The following is a 16,207-nucleotide window of genomic DNA, read 5'->3' as shown; positions in this document are numbered from 1 at the left end:
TTCTGATATAACCTAATTGACCTACAAAGCAACTTACCTTGTGAGTCGCTGAATGGTGCTGCTGTTGTCCTGCTGTGATGAGGATGTATCCACTTGTGAACAAACACACTTTGTACACAGAGCAGGAGAACTTATTCTCCTGGGGGGTGCATGATAAGCTTTCTCACGCAGCTCCTCACACTCCAACTGAGCCTCAGCAAGGCTGTGTCTGCAACATGTTGCGGCAGTAAGAAGAGAAACGACAGACATCCATAGGAATTCCTTTGCTTTTACAAATACACTACATGGCCAAAAGTATACGGACACTCCTTCTAATTACTGTATTCGGCTGTTTCAGCCACACCCATTGCTGACAGGTATACAGTGCATTCAGAAAGTATTCAGACCCCTTCACTTTTTTCACATTTTGTTATGTTGCAGCCTTATGCTGAAATCGTTTAAATTCATTTTTTCCTCATCAATCTACACTCAATACCCCATAATGACAAAGAGAAAACAGGATTTTAGAAAGTTTTGTAAATTTATTAAAAAGAAAAAACTGAAATATCACATTGACATAAGTATTCATACCCTTTGCTATGACACTTGAAATTTAGCTCAGGTGCCTCCCATTTCTCTTGATCATCTTTGAGATGTTTCTACACCTTGATTGGAGTCCATCTGTGGTAAATTAATTGATTGGACATGATTTAGAAAGGCACACACCTGTCTATATAAGGTCTCACAGCTGACAATGCACATCAGAGCAAAAACCAAGCCATGAGGTCGAAGGAACTATCTGCAGAGCTCAGAGACAGGATTGTGTCGAGGCACAGATCTGGGAAAGCCTACAAAAAAATCTCTGCTGCATTGAAGGTTCCCAAGAACACAGTGGCCTCCATAATTCTTAAATGGAAGAAGTTTGGAACAACCAGGACTCTTCATCGAGCTGGCCGCCCGGCCAAACTGAGCAATCGGGGGAGAAGGGCCATGGTAAGAGAGGTGACCAAGAACCCGATGGTCACTGACTGAGCTCCAGAGATCCTGTGTGGAGATGGGAGAAACTTCCAGAAGGACAACCATCACTGCAACACTCCACCGATCTGGGCTATATGGCAGAGTGGCCAGACGGAAGCCAAACAGTTCAATCTTGGTTCCATGAGACCACAGAATCTTGTTTCTCACAGTTTGAGAGTCCTTTAGGTGCTTTTTTGCAAACACCAAGCGGGCTTTCATGTGTCTTTCACTGAGGAGAGGCTCCATCTTGCCACTCTGCCATAAAGCCCAGATCGGTGGAGTGTTGCAGTGATGGTCAGTTAGTCAAATTTCTGCCCTGCTAGAGCTGCCCCGGTCAACTGTAAGTGCTGTTATTGTGAAGTGGAAACGTCTAGGAGTAACACCAGCTCAGCTGAAAAGTGGTGGGTCACACAAGCTCACACAACGGGACCGCCGAGTGTTGAAGCACGTAGCACGTAAAAATTGTCTGTCCTCGGTTGCAACACTCACTACCGAGTTCCAAACTGCCCTGGAAGTAACATCAGCAAATCAACTGTTCGTCAGGAGCTTCATGAAATGGGTTTCCATGGCCGAGCAGCCACACACAAGCCTCAGATCACCATGCACAATGCCAAGCGTCAGCTGGAGTGGTGTAAAGCTCGCCGCCATTGGACTCTGGAGCAGTGGAAACGCGTTCTCTGGAGTGATGAATAACGCTTCACCATGTGGCAGTCTGATGGACTAATCTGGGTTTGGCAGATTCCAGGAGAACGATTCCAGGAGACGGACTAATCCTGCCCAAATGCATAGTGCCAACTGTAAAGTTAGGAGAAGGAATAATGGTCTGGGGCTGTTTTTCATGCTTCTGGCTAGGCCCCTTAGTTCCAGTGAAGGGAAATCTTAACGCAACAGCATTCTAGACGATTGTGTGCTTCCAACATTGTGGCAACAGTCTAGGGAAGGCCCTTTCCTGTTTCAGCATGACAGTGCCCCCGTGCACAAAGCGAGGTCCACACAGAAATGGTTTGTAGAGATCTGTGTGGAAGAACTTGAATGGCCTGCACAGAGCCCTGACCTCAACCCCATCGAACACCTTTGGGATGAATTGGAATGCCGACTGTGAGCCAGGCCTAAACGCCCAACATCAGTGCCCGACCTCACTAATGCTCTTGTGGCTGAATGGAAGCAAATCCCCACAGCAATGTTCCAACATCTGGTGGAAAGCCTTCCCAGAAGAGTGGAGGCTGTTATAGCAGCAAAGGGGGGGGGGGGGGGGGTGGGGAGGGACCAACTCCATATTAATGCCCGTGATTTTGGAATGTGATGTTTGACGAGCACATACGGGTGTGATTGTTCGGTTGTCCACATACTTTTGGCCACGTAGTTTATGTCAACAATAGGGTAGAATTACTGACATTATGCCTCTGAAACTTTGAAAAGGCTCGTGAAATTTCTCAGAAATTACTGACATTATGTCCAAGTTTTATTATTGGGTAGCAGGGTAGCTGTTTTTCAGCTACCTCAGGGAGTGACGTACCTGCCCTATGCGAGTCCCAGGCTCAGCTGGCTCCAGCTGACAGTACCTGGTATAGGTCCCTTGTCCAGGGTAACGGATGCCCACTGCCTTGTGGGGGAAGCCTCTTTCGGCTAAGGCTATGAGAATGGCACTGAAATATCATGCCTCACCTGTAGGTAAGCCTGGGCAGCGCTACATTGTGGATAAATGTGCCCATGAAGGTCTGTGGTAGCACCAATTTAGGCATCACTGCGCAGCACCTGCAGACAGCTGTGTCCACTATGGACATCAAGGGCAGCCATCATCACACCAACGACCTGGCCAGTCTGCTGCACCTATGTGCATCAGACTTCACATTGCATTTGCTGTACCCGCAGCCAATGATGCTCATAGGAATAGAGAGTGGGAGAGGGACAGCACACACTATCACTTTAATCGCTTCTCTGTGCAGGTTTTTCTCTTCCACAAGGACCAGTCCATACCTGTGATGTTTCCAGTCGACGCTGTGGGTCCCGCATTGGACTATACAGCCATCACAAAACGCGCAATGCTTGGTGAGAACGCCAACAATGGGAAGAGATTCATCAAAAGCGACGACTCACACAACCACCATCACCACCAGAATTTACTGAAAAATTTGGAAGTATTAATGAGTGGTACATTGTAATTATCAGTCCGAGTGGCATTTGAGTTTGATGGCAGCATGCAACAATGTTGTATCCAGGATCCAACTCTGTTTTTTTTTTTTTCCTGCCATGGAATGCATCATAGATCAGTACATTCAATGCAAAATTGAGACTATGTTGATAATGTTCTTCTTCTTGAAGAAACAATGGATGCCATTACAAGTGCACTGGATATGCATCAATACACTGCCTGCACATCAATACAAGAGGCAATGCCTGATAAGACGAGCATCTCAGAGAATGCTCACTGTGAAATGGACCTAGTATCCAAATTTGAATACCATGGTTACAAGATTACCTTACAGTCATGTCATTCTTAAGTGATGCCAGCGGGACGTCCGTGCCCATTCTGTCCTGGTCTGTTTGATGCAGATCTGGAAGTCAGATGTGAGCAGGCATTGCTCACCAGTCAAAGGTTTCTATTGATCAACTGCTCACAACTTTGATTACTTGGTCACCTTTTCTGTCATGCCGACCTCAATGTAGGTGATGTTGCCATGCAGACTCTTCGGAATAGAGGTGCCCTACAGTCTGCCCAAACACCTATTGAAAGGATACCCTTTCAGAGCTCTTCAGTCTCTCTCTATGCCCATCAATGGAGGCAGAAACACACTAAAGAAAGACCGTTGTGGAAGATCCTTATTGTTGGGGCTGTTTGAAAACCTCCGACATGAAATCAATTTATTCATACATTGCATATGCTAATAAACATGCGATTTGCAAAGCAACTAAGCTGGCAGGCAAAAACTTTTTTAAAGTCTTGAAACTTTCACAAACAAATTTAGTTTAAAAATAAAAACCGTTCTCTATCCTCAATGGCTTACAGCCAAAATTACCTCAAGCTGTTGATGTGAGATTCTGTATTTTGCATTCTGACGTCATGCAATGATTTTACTGTATCCTGAAAAAAAAAAACCGACATGAATGAGGCAATACACTCATGAAACATTCAGTAAAACACAGCAATAATACTCCAATGCATCATGATGTCAATAATGACAGAAACAAGAATCAAGAAGAAGAACCACCTTTAGAGGCCATTTTTCCCCGCAGAACAGGGGTTGGCCTTTTTCAGGCACCTTGGTCCCCTTTTTGAAGCAATGTTTTATGGCCGGATTCCCTTCCTGCCGCAAACCCTGTTAGTCGCCTTTTGCGACACACAGGGAATTACCAGTGAACTGACACTCAATTTGCCGACCTCGGAAGGATGACAGGCTGAGTCAACCCCCCTGGTGTTAATTCAGCGATTGACCGGGATTGCGAACCCAGGATCCTAGGATCCCAAGCCGGCACCCTAACCGCTAAGCCAACACCAGGCTGTTAGAAGGACAACATTACAGAAACGTGATTGGAGGGGGGGTATGGCGGGTTTGAGGGAGGCAAAAAAAAAAGCAAGAGGAAGGCAAAGAAGATGAGAGAAAGGAAATAGGAGAGGAGTAAATCTGGGAAATAAAATTCTAACAGTTTTATATACTAATATGTTGATATAGCTACCAGGCAAATCTATTACACTTAAAGGTACTGTGTCCATGATGTAAAAGACCTTTCCTGAGCATGCGGTAATAATAACTAAAAATAATAATTTAAGGTAAAATTTTCTTCATTTTATCGACTTCAAAAATAATCCGAGTTTAAACAAAATTACATCATATGAGTAACCATCTACAGGGGGAGGGGAAACTACTACATACTGCACCTTAAATACCCTATAAACAAATCAGTGAACACTACACTCAACAGTATCCAAGTGAAATAAAGCCACAAACCAAACTAGAGAGTTCATAGAACATATTACCCCATGCAGTGTTGAAGTATTACAGTTCAATTGAAATAAAAGTTCTTTTATAGTTTGTATAAAAAAAATTCATGAAGTTTATTTTAGTGCCATTGAGGTAGTCTTATACATCACCTTATACAACATGTCAAAGTACTGAAAAACTGGAGATTTTTGGAAGCGGTAAGAAGGCAATTTGTGTTATACAGTGTTCAAGTATCTACTTTAAATCCATGAGGTGTGTGTGTGTGTGTGTGTGTGTGTATGATCGTTTTAAGGCCATTTTCCCCGCTAGAGCGGGGGTTAGCCTTGCGGGCCCCATGACAATCATGGTTCCCTGTTTGAGGCAATGTTTTTATGGCCGGATGCCCTTCCTGACGCCAACCCTTGGTCACGCTCTTCGATGCGCAGGGATACGGTGTACCTATTCTAAATCGGGGTGCACACCGTGATCATTCATCCCAGCAAGCTGGTACTCAATTTGCTGACCTCAGAAGGATGACAGGCTGAGTCAACCCCCCTGGCGTTAATTCAACAATCGACCAGGATTCGAACCCAGGATCCTAGGATCCCAAGCCAGCACCCTAACCGCTAAGCCAACACCAGGGTGTGTGTGTGTGTGTGTGTGTGTGTGTGTGTGTGTGTGTGTGTCATGTTTTTTTGTGGAGTTCGACTGGAGCTTTCTGATGTAGAATGTGATACACCAAAATGATCATTATGATCTCTTGAGTTGATTAGGACAATTAACTACAAAGACTCCGGAAGAATTCTCATGTTTCTAAACGTGCGCGATGTTAAGGTGTATAGAGCAGTTTAATAGGTCCTTCCACAACTTGATATTCCAATTACAAAATAAATAACAAAAACAACAACATTGCAACAAAGCATATATCAATTAATACTAATAATATTAACCGCAATAATAATATTAGTATCATTTAGCAATAATAATAATGACGAATGTATAATACCTTTCCCCCACACCCTGGCCCGAGCACATCTGCATTTGGTGAAAGGCAAGCTAATGCTCAAGCAGTACGGCAGGCAGGTATGCTACAAGGCCGTTAAGACCAATGAAAATTTGGTCCGATGGACCAACTTGCCCACTAGTATAATTAAATTGAAATAAAATAAGTATCGTAAGGTCATATAAAAACATTAATTCCAGAGGTTTCCCGGCAATGATGCAGTGTCTTTTACACCACCTTATCAAACACGTTATCAAACTGCTAAACTGCAGGTTCTTTTCTGATTCATGTTCTGATTTGTGTTCAAAATATTACATTCAATTGAAATTAAGTTGTTCCTCATTGAAAAACTGACGCTTCGAGACAGACAGACAGACAGACAGAAGTGAACCAACTGCTTACACCCGCTTTTCGCTTTGCGTGTGCAGGGTAACAAGACAGAGCATTTAACGATGAAGATCCTTGGCTGGATATATAGATTGCAGTAGATCTGCGAATGAACCATCTATATTAAATTAGATCTGTGCACAACACACAAACACACATGCAGATAAAAAGGTAGTTCAGGATTGGAAAAACAAGGCTGAACAGCACAAAAAGAAGCCATAATTGTAAAGTTCTTCTTTTTTTTTGGAACTTTACCATAAAATTAAAGGGGTTTTTACAAAAGGAATGGTTGTCCAGAGCTGAGCCACTTCAGTTCAGCTGTGATGATTAAACAGAGGTACCAGCAAATAATCTTCAGGACAGATAGTCAATAGGGGATATGTGCAAGCAGCATTTTGAACATTGAATTGTGGGTTTTGGTAGTTTTTAATCTCTAATATGGCTGCTCGGTTATGTGACAATAAGACGTTAAATTACACCAGGCACATCTTCAGCCAACTAATTGAAATTAGCAAATGTGGCTTTGAGTTTTTTTTTTTTTTTTTTTTTTTTTTGTGTACTGAATCGAGGCTCGTGAAAGAGCTAACATTTATTTCACAAACAAATCAACCAGACAAACAAAATATACAAAAAGAGGGAGCGGAAGACAAGATGGGGAGAGAAGGGGAAGCACACAACCACAACATTTGAGAGCAGGGAGAAGTGTGGGAGGGAGAGGGCTTGGGGGCAGGAGGCGTGGGAAGGGGAGGGGGGGGGGGGGGGGGAGAGGTATAAAACACAAGGGGACCGAAATTAGCGGGGGTAGAAAAGATCAAGGTTTTGGATGGGGGAGGATAAGAGATGGTGGTGAACAGCTGTTTTAAAGACCTGGAGGGTGGAGTGGGATTGAAGAGAGTGAGGGAGTTTGTTCCAGCGGTGGGAGAAAAGAGGAATGAAGGAGTGAAGGTGAGCAGAAAGTCTTGATTTTGGCAGTTTAACCATAAGAGGGTTGCAGGCAGATCTTGTGCGACCTGTAGGAATATTTGGGGGACAGAGCCCAGAGAGGGCTGGGGGGGCAAGGCCAGAGAGGAGTCGGTAGAAGACGGAAAGACCACCAACCTGCCTGCGGTGAGTGAGTGAAAGGCCCTTGGAGTTAGCTTCATCGCGGGAGATTCCAATGATTCTGAACGCTTTGGTTTCAACAGCGTGAAGACGGGCTAGGTGTGAGGCAGGAACACCAGACCAGAGGGGAGAGCAGTATTCCATAGAGCTGCGGATGAAAGCCTTGTATGTGGTGAGGAGCTCAGGTGTGCCAAGGAAGGACTTCGCACGACGGAGGATGCCCAGTCGGCGACTGGCTTTGGAGGCCAGATTTGAAATGTGGTTTTCCCAGGAAAGATCATGGCAAATAGTGAGACCCAAAAGCTTGAGTGACAGAACTTCTTGGAGAGGATTATTCAGAAAGTGGATGGGAGGGTTTTCCAGTCGGTCTTTTCGGAGAGACATCGTAAGAGTGTGAGATTTATCAGGATCAGGATTTATCAGGAGTTCTCGGTCTCGTCTCCGAGAGAACTACTACCAGTGCCATCATCTGCATTGGGGCATGTGCAGTTGTTCATGCATATCCCCTATTAAAAATGAGTCTGACAAAGCTCAATAATTAAGCAGCAAATCTGTGTGCTCACCAGTTCAGTTTTCCTTCGGTCCATTTCCATCTGAGCTGTACCAATGCTGTCAAACTCTGCCGTCAGCCTTCGGGGGTTTGATGAAATGTTGTACTGCCAAATCCAAGCACGGGCAAGCAAAGTATACAAACAATATACAGTTTAATGATAAATCAACAGAAATTTGTATCATTAAAAACTGATCTAACCCTTCATTCAGATTCATTCATTCATAGTTTCCATGAGGAAGTTGTTGCGGTATAGCTCCTCAACAGGTACAGAGACAGCCGATCCATCTGCCAGGAACAAACCAGAGATCACCCAAACGAAGACAGTGTATCCATATCGCCATCTTTGTGAAGCTAGGGCCACAAGAGGGGGTAGGAGAAAGAGAGATGGGCCTGTCCATTGGGACCAGTCGGCGCTTTGATCGTGGCCACGATGCCCTGATGGATCCGGGCGGCATGGCCACGGTCAAATTACTTCTGGTTCAGGGTTTGCCGCACAAAGACATCTGATCAAGAGTTCCTCCTTCCAGTTCATCTAAGCTAAGTTCCCTGGATGTGATATGTTGCGTTTTACTGTTTTATTTTAATAGAACATTTTTTGCTGTTTTGTTTTATTTTTACCATTTTGTTTTACTGTTTTATTATGCCTCCGCCGACGAAGTCGATGGAGGCATGATGTTTTCAGGTTGTCTGTCCGTCTGTGATAGGTTTTCGTTACCGCGATAACTTGAGAACGGCTGAAGGAATCTTAATCAAACTTGGTGCAGGTATGTATAATGAGGTAAAGATGAACTGATTATATTTTGGGCTCACAAGGTCAAAGGCCAAAGGTCAGAGGTCATGTTAGGTAAATATCCTGTTACCGCAATAACTTGTGAACCAGTAATGGGATTCTGATCAAATTTGGTACAGTTATGTAGAATGATGCAAAGATGAAATGATTCAATTTTGCGGTCAAGAGGTCAAAGGTCAAAGTCTGTAATAGGTCTATAACTTGAGAATGGCTGAAGTGATCTAATTTACACTTGGTACAGGTATGTATAATGATGTAAATATGAAACGATTAGATTTTGGGGGCAAAGGTCAAAGCCCGTAATAGGTCTATAACTTGTGAACAGCTGAAGGGATTTAAATTTAAAATTTGTACAGGTATGTATAATGATGTAAACATGAACCAATTAAATTTTGGGGTCAAGAGGTCAAAGGTCAGATGTCATGTCAGATAAAAATGTGATAACTTGAGAACAGCTGAATGGATTTAAATCAAACTTAGTACAAGTATTATAATGATGTAATAACGTGGGCGGAGGCATATCGTCGTGACCTCGTATCGACGTCGTGACCTCGAAGAGTGTTGTTTTAATTCCTGTATGGCTTGCTGGTCATGCTTTTCATCAAATGTTCTGTCCCAAACCGTATCTGGTTGTGTTGAATAGTCAAGTTCCTGTTCCTGGTAAAGTCCGGCCTACTCATGCGAGTCGGGTTGTGCTTCTGCCTCCGTTTTTTTTATTTATTATTATCCCACATGCCTTGTTTCCGCTTTCTTTTGGGAGCAAGATACATTAGATGGGGTGGGGGCAGCAAGGAAGAGAGGGATGATTTGGCCCTAAACTTGTATGGGGGAAGAGGATGGTGGTACAACCACCGCAAAGAGGCATCCACAACAGTTGCTTCATGAGAAAGTTGTTGCTATCGCTGTCGTGAGATTTTTACATTTTTATACAACATGCGACTCGGGACAGTGCAAGTAACGAGCTGTGTTCTGTGCTCTTCATATCATTCTCAAAAAAAATTCCACAGCTTTTGTCACTGAAGCGCCTGACAAATGCGCACCAACAATCACACCCTGTTCAAAGTCACTGAGGTCTCCTCTCATGGCCATGCTGGCCATTAACACCAGACTCGAAACCTTTACTTCTACTGGAGTACTGCTCTACCTTACGGGCTGGTACCCCTGCTTCACACCTGTCTCTGCTGTGGAATTCAAAGCTCTTTTGAAACATCATTGTTATCTCCCACAAATAAACAAATGCACAGCACCGACTGCTCTCTCATCACAGACAAGTTGGTGGCCTCTCTGTTTTCTATCGCCCATTTTCCAGTTTTGCTTCCTCTTTTTTCAGCCCTCCGAGTCCCTCAGTATATTTGGATACATGCATACTTGCAGTAACTCTTCTTGTGAAATGCCATAAATTCAGGCATACAGCTCACCTCCACTCATTTATGCCTTTTCTTTCTCACTTGTGGAATCACTTTCCCCAGTCTGTTCAATCTTACACTACCATCCAGGGCTTCATAATAAAAGTTAAATATATAGTTGCGGATCTCTCCGTCGGCCTCTTATCCCCTTATCGAGGGGGGATTAATCCCCTCGTCTTCGACTGACCGACGTGAGTCCTGGGGGTCCCAACGCTCTTCCCGGTCGGGAGCAGCCAGGGTATTTGGTCTACGAAAAGTCCCAAGGACCTGAGTGCCACTCCTGACCGCGAGCAGGGGAGGGACTCCCGCTCGAACCCCTGTTTTAGATGTTATAATTGCCGAGCGGTGTTAGCAACACGACGTTCGAGCCATTACCAAAGACTAAACCCGATCCTAAACGTTGGCCAAATCGTGCCACAGGTATTCAATGGGGAAATCACAAAGATGACCGGACGAGCATGAAGAAGAAGAATGAAGGTAGGAAATACAAATATAATTTATTACTAACTATTATTTACACAATCAAAAGAACCAAGGAGAAGGAAGGATAATAAAATAAAGACAGAAAGAATGGAAGGACCAGAAGACACCGTGCAATTACTAGCTTATACTATGCAGTCTTACTTAACCCCAGGACAAGACACACAAAACATACGACAATCAGACTCACACGAATGGGGAATGAAGGCAGGAACGAATGGCGGGAAGGAGAGGAAGGTTCAACTGGAACCGGAGCACGGTCGGGCCGGGAGTGAGCAGCCGCCGCCCCTTCTCGATCGGTTTCGCACGGCGGCGTTCCTTTGCGGCCACGGTCGAAACTGCCGTCAAAGCTCAAAGCTGCGGTGGTTAAAGCTGCGGTGGATAAAGCTGAGGTGATTCAAAGCTCATGCGTGCTTCTCTCTCCCTCAAGCATCTCCTTCCTCAACTTGTCTCAGGTGCGTCGCGTGCTCTCCAAGGACTCATCTCTGGTGGGGGCGTCCCACCGCGGGTTATATAGGCCACACCCTCGAACCTTCGCGAACCTCCCAGATCGTTCTCTCTCCGCCCTCTCAAGCCAAACCCCTCGTGCTTGGTTGGTCGGCAAGGGCTCTCCTGGCTCCACCCTCTGATGACGAGGTGGAGACACGCCTTTCTTCTCCGAGATACAGCACATGGCAATGGCGGCAAATGCAGAAACCCGCCCAATGCAGTTGGCAATGGAGGCTTTGGGATATGGAAGGGAACTATCTTATGTCATCTGATGCAATGCAGTGTCAACTAGTGGGAACAGAGCCTTAAACAACATAGAATAAGGAGATAACTATTTAGAAGGATATATGATTTGCTACGTGCATGTATATGGATTAACTAGGAGGACGACCTTTGACCTTTACACTACGGAGGGTGATATTTACAACAAGATTCATTACACTTACACAGTGTGATATTTACAACAATTCTCAAATCCACAACATACAGCATACATACAGCTGCGGCGTTGTAACATACAGCATACAACATACAGCATACAGCTCACCTCCACTCATTTATGCCTTTTCTTTCTCACTTGTGGAATCACTTTCCCCAGTCTGTTCAATCTTACACTACCATCCAGGGCTTCATAATAAAAGTTATATATATATATATATATATATATATATATATATACAGTATATATATATATATATATATATATATATATATATATATATATATATATATATATATACATATATATATATATATACATATACATATATATATATATATATATATATATACATACATATATATATATATACATACATATATATATATATACATACATATATATATATATACATACATATATATATATATACATACATATATATATATATACATACATATATATATACTAGGGCATGCCCGTACTATATATATGCCCGTACTATATATCTATCTAAAATTATATCCCCCCCCTCTATTTACATGAAATGGTTTGGTCCATTCGCAACGCCAAAGCGAACGGCGAACGGCTTGCGAGTACAGTGACAATCCCCCCCCTCTATTTACATGAATGGTTTGGTCCATTCGCAACGACCACAGAACCCCCCCCTCTATTTACATGAAATGGTTCGGTCCAAAGCGAACGGCTTCCGGAGTTTGGTAAAGAAATCGCCATCGCGTACACAAACGCGCAGGAAAGCGAATGAATCGCAAATTCGTTTTTATTAGTTTTAAAACATCGTTTAACGCCAACATAGCGCCAACATAGTTTGCAAACGTGAAATAAATGAATACGCTCTCAAATGTGCCATCCGAGGCAGAGTGTGTCCGCCACGTTCGGCACACGCGCTAGTTCGCTGCTCTCTGATTGGTTGAATCGTTTTTTGGACATCGCTCGGTAAGTAATTGTCCGATTAATATGAAACCTTGAAAAGGCACATCCTCGGGTCCCCAGCAATATACCTGGCAAGTTTCAAGTATATCGGACCCGTGGTTGTCGAGAAACAGCGGTCACAGACACACAGACAGACACACACACACACAGAGATTGCTGGAATTATAGATAGATATACATACATATATATATATATATATATATACATACATATTGTTACAGACACGACTTTGATGTTAAGGTGGGCCGAGCGGAATGGCCGTCGTGTCCGCACAAATTACCCGATTGTACTCGAACGTTGACGGAGCCGCGCTACGCTGGATCAATAAGGAAAAAGAAGACACACGGCTGGATTATAATGACAGACACTAATGTTTCGATTCTCAATTATATTCGTACGGAAAAGGTTAGATTACAGGGGCTAGAGGTAAAGCACAGAAAAGATGGGCACTTAGACACAGGCTTATCTTAACCCCGGACAGACGACAGGTAAACGGGACAACGGCTGACTCACACGGGGGTTGATGGCAGGGAAAGGCAGGTATCGGTGGCTCCAGGTGCACCTGGGCTCGGGGCAGAATCAACACGGTTCGGTCCGGTCCAAAGATGCGGGGAGGTCACAGCGCTCGGAGGTAACGTTCTTTCACAGGCGGGTTCTCTTCCTCTCAGCGATCGCAGGCAACGTTCTTTCTCAGGCGGGGCGCATCTGACTCAGCGCTCGCAGGTACCTCTTTCTCCAGCTGGGGGCGCATCTCACGTCACGTCCGCTAAGTCGCCACGTATATCCGGCGGGGAGTGACACGCCCTCGGCTCGTTAGCTCCGCCCCAGATGGAATCGGTCCGCCCTTCTGATTGGGTGCGGGGGGGTTACCAGGCTCCGCCCTTGACGAGGAGCTGACAGCCAGCCCCTCCGTGGTAACCCCGTGGAGCGCGTGGTCAATGGCGCTAATCGAGCCGGTGTGAGGACGCATCCTCCCCCGCGCCGCCGCCATCTCCTCTGTTGTTGTTGTAATTGTTGGGGAAGAAGATGGGAGGAGGTATGGGAAAGGTCCTAAACTCACTACTGGTGCCATATAATCACATTCTGGTGCAACGAAGAGTCATAATTAATGGAAACGAGGCCTTAACTGACATAGACTAAGAATAACTAGCAAGATGTCCGAAAGTTGTCTACGTGTGGTGCGGTGGACCTGGGCACGACATTTAATGGGGGAATAAGGGGAAGGTCGGCTCTACTGATTGTTGTTTACAGACAATGGGACTAGGGAATGGGGGATTGGGGATAGTTGGGGAGTATTGGGGAAAATAGGGGAATATTTACAAGCGGATATGGAGGCCAAATTCCATATTCGCAACAATATATATATATATATACATACATATATATATATATACATACATATATATATATATATACATACATATATATATATATATACATACATATATATATATATATACATACATATATATATATATACATACATATATATATATATACATACATATATATATATATATACATACATATATATATATACATACATATATATATATACATACATACATATATATATATACATACATATATATATATACATACATACATATATATATATATATACATACATATATATATACATACGTACATATATATATATATATGTACATATATATATATATATATACATACATATATATATATATATATACATACATATATATATACATACGTACATATATATATATATATGTACATATATATATATATATATACATACATATATATATATATATATACATACATATATATATATATATATATATATATATATATATATATATATATATATATATATATATATATATATATATATATATATATATATATAGTGTTACAGACGCGGTTTTGATGTTATTTTACCGAGCGGTTGGTATTACCGCGTCCGAACAGTTACTCCCCGATTAGAACCCGATTCCACCCGACGTTGACCAGATCGCACCGCAGATATTCAATCGGGAAACCTCTAAAGCGACCGAAAGAGAATGAAAAGAGAAGAAGACAGAGTACGGAGGAAGAACAGATTTATTATACACACACAAGCAATGGATGGAAGAAGCAGTCACACAGCGAATCGTTAACTTACACTATTCATTTTACTTAACCCCAAGACAACGAGTAGGACAGACGACGTTCACACTTACTCGGGGGATATTGCAGGCAGGTAGGGCTTGAGGTGGATTGCTGGAGAGGGAGGAGGGTCGGAGGCAGCAGCTCTCAATTCCTCGCGGTTTTTGGCGGGAAAACCCTTCGTCGCGTATCCGCTGCCGATGCTTTAGACGTCACGCGCTGGCTCGGGCACACCTGCTCCTCTCCTTCTGGTGGAGCCGTCTCCCTCCTTTCAGCGCGTCTCTCCAAAGCTGGTTTCCTTTCCGAGTACCTCTCCTCTTTGGCTTGGAGCGTTTCGCATCTCCCCGCTCCTCTTGGTGCCGCCTCTTCGCTCCTCTCCCAGGTCATCTGGTGAAGCAGTCCCTTACAGTCGCTTTTATAACTCGGGGCGGAATCAAGCCGCCGGCTGCGAGGGCACGCCTACCGGGTCGCTCACCGCGGTGCTGATTGGCCATGTGGGGTTGGCTCACTCCTCCCCTCTATGCCGAGGTGGAGACACGCCTTTCTTCTCCGAGATTAGCACATGGGCAATGGCGGCTTGCGGGATTGAACACAACTCGCACCCTTTTGAAAGGAACTTTGGAGAGCGGAGATGTTTGGGGAAATTGCAAGGGCCTACGCTTATTTTGTTTGATACAATGCAAAGTCAATCTAGTGGGAAACACATATTTAACCTACATAGAATAAGGAAATACACTATTTAAAAAGATATATCGTGACCTGCGTGTAAGTTTCATGGAATTAACTAGGAGGACGGCTGCGACCATTATTTACATTACCAGGGTGTTACCATACTTTTGTAACGTTCACATTGTAACGTTTTCACATTCGTTACACTTCCTCCAAAATTGTTACACTTCTCAAAAAACCGTTACACTTCTCAAAACCGTTACACTGCACCCTCCTTTCTTCAGGCCCGTCCTCGGGCCTACTAAACTTTAACTTAGTGTGACACGTAGGTGTAATTCCCTCTACAATTAACCTGACCCTGAGTGTGACAATCTTAAAACACCAATAAGTATGTCCCCCTATTGCATTGCACCCTGTCTAACAGACTCAAGCCCACAGCTAACCGAATTACGGAATTATTCTCAAACTATACATTTACGGTGGGGAGCATTATTTACAATGACGTGATTTCTTATTTACAACGCAACCCAGGACCTGTGTTTTTTTTTTTTTTTTTTTTTTAGGGAACAAGAAAAAAGAAATTCCTGTTGGGAGGGAGGAGACAGCACGCATTGCATCGATGCACCAGTACCAATACCACCAAAGCACCCAAAAGCACCACAAGCACCACAAAGCACCAAAAGCACCACTCGGTGCGCAGTCACCATGGTTCTTAATAAACACAACAAAACAACTGGTGGTGGTCTTCACTTTCTCTGCTGGGCCGATGTTCTTCCCGACGTCTTCTGACTTCATGCGGCCTATTTGGACATAATATACACAAAGAATTAAGTTAAGCACCCCTACACAACGAATTAAGGTAAGCACCCCCTAATATATATGCTTTGTG

General features: G+C 43.7%; 1 protein-coding gene across 7 annotated transcripts in view; it reads right to left on the bottom strand.

Annotated features, from left to right (window-relative positions):
• The window catches only part of LOC137434935 (serologically defined colon cancer antigen 8 homolog), a 99,424-nt gene that overhangs the window by 47,091 nt on the left and 36,126 nt on the right, over window positions 1–16,207 (bottom strand). For 6 of the 7 annotated variants that reach the window (XM_078784904.1, XM_078784902.1, XM_078784898.1 and 3 more), the window contains 3 exons: window positions 7,971–8,063; window positions 4,014–4,078; window positions 38–208 (listed from right to left, as the gene is read on the bottom strand). In XM_078784904.1, the coding sequence (XP_078641030.1) occupies window positions 38–208; window positions 4,014–4,078; window positions 7,971–8,063 (329 nt within the window). The remainder of the gene's footprint in view (window positions 1–37; window positions 209–4,013; window positions 4,079–7,970; window positions 8,064–16,207) is intronic. The other variant, XM_078784905.1, reaches the window with a different exon arrangement.

This window comes from Myxine glutinosa, chromosome 9 (genome assembly GCF_964187855.1).
Source record: "Myxine glutinosa chromosome 9, kmMyxGlut1.1, whole genome shotgun sequence".
NCBI lineage: Eukaryota > Metazoa > Chordata > Myxini > Myxiniformes > Myxinidae > Myxine > Myxine glutinosa.
Note: the sequence above shows the minus strand (reverse complement) of the source record. Positions and strands in the feature narration are given on the sequence as shown.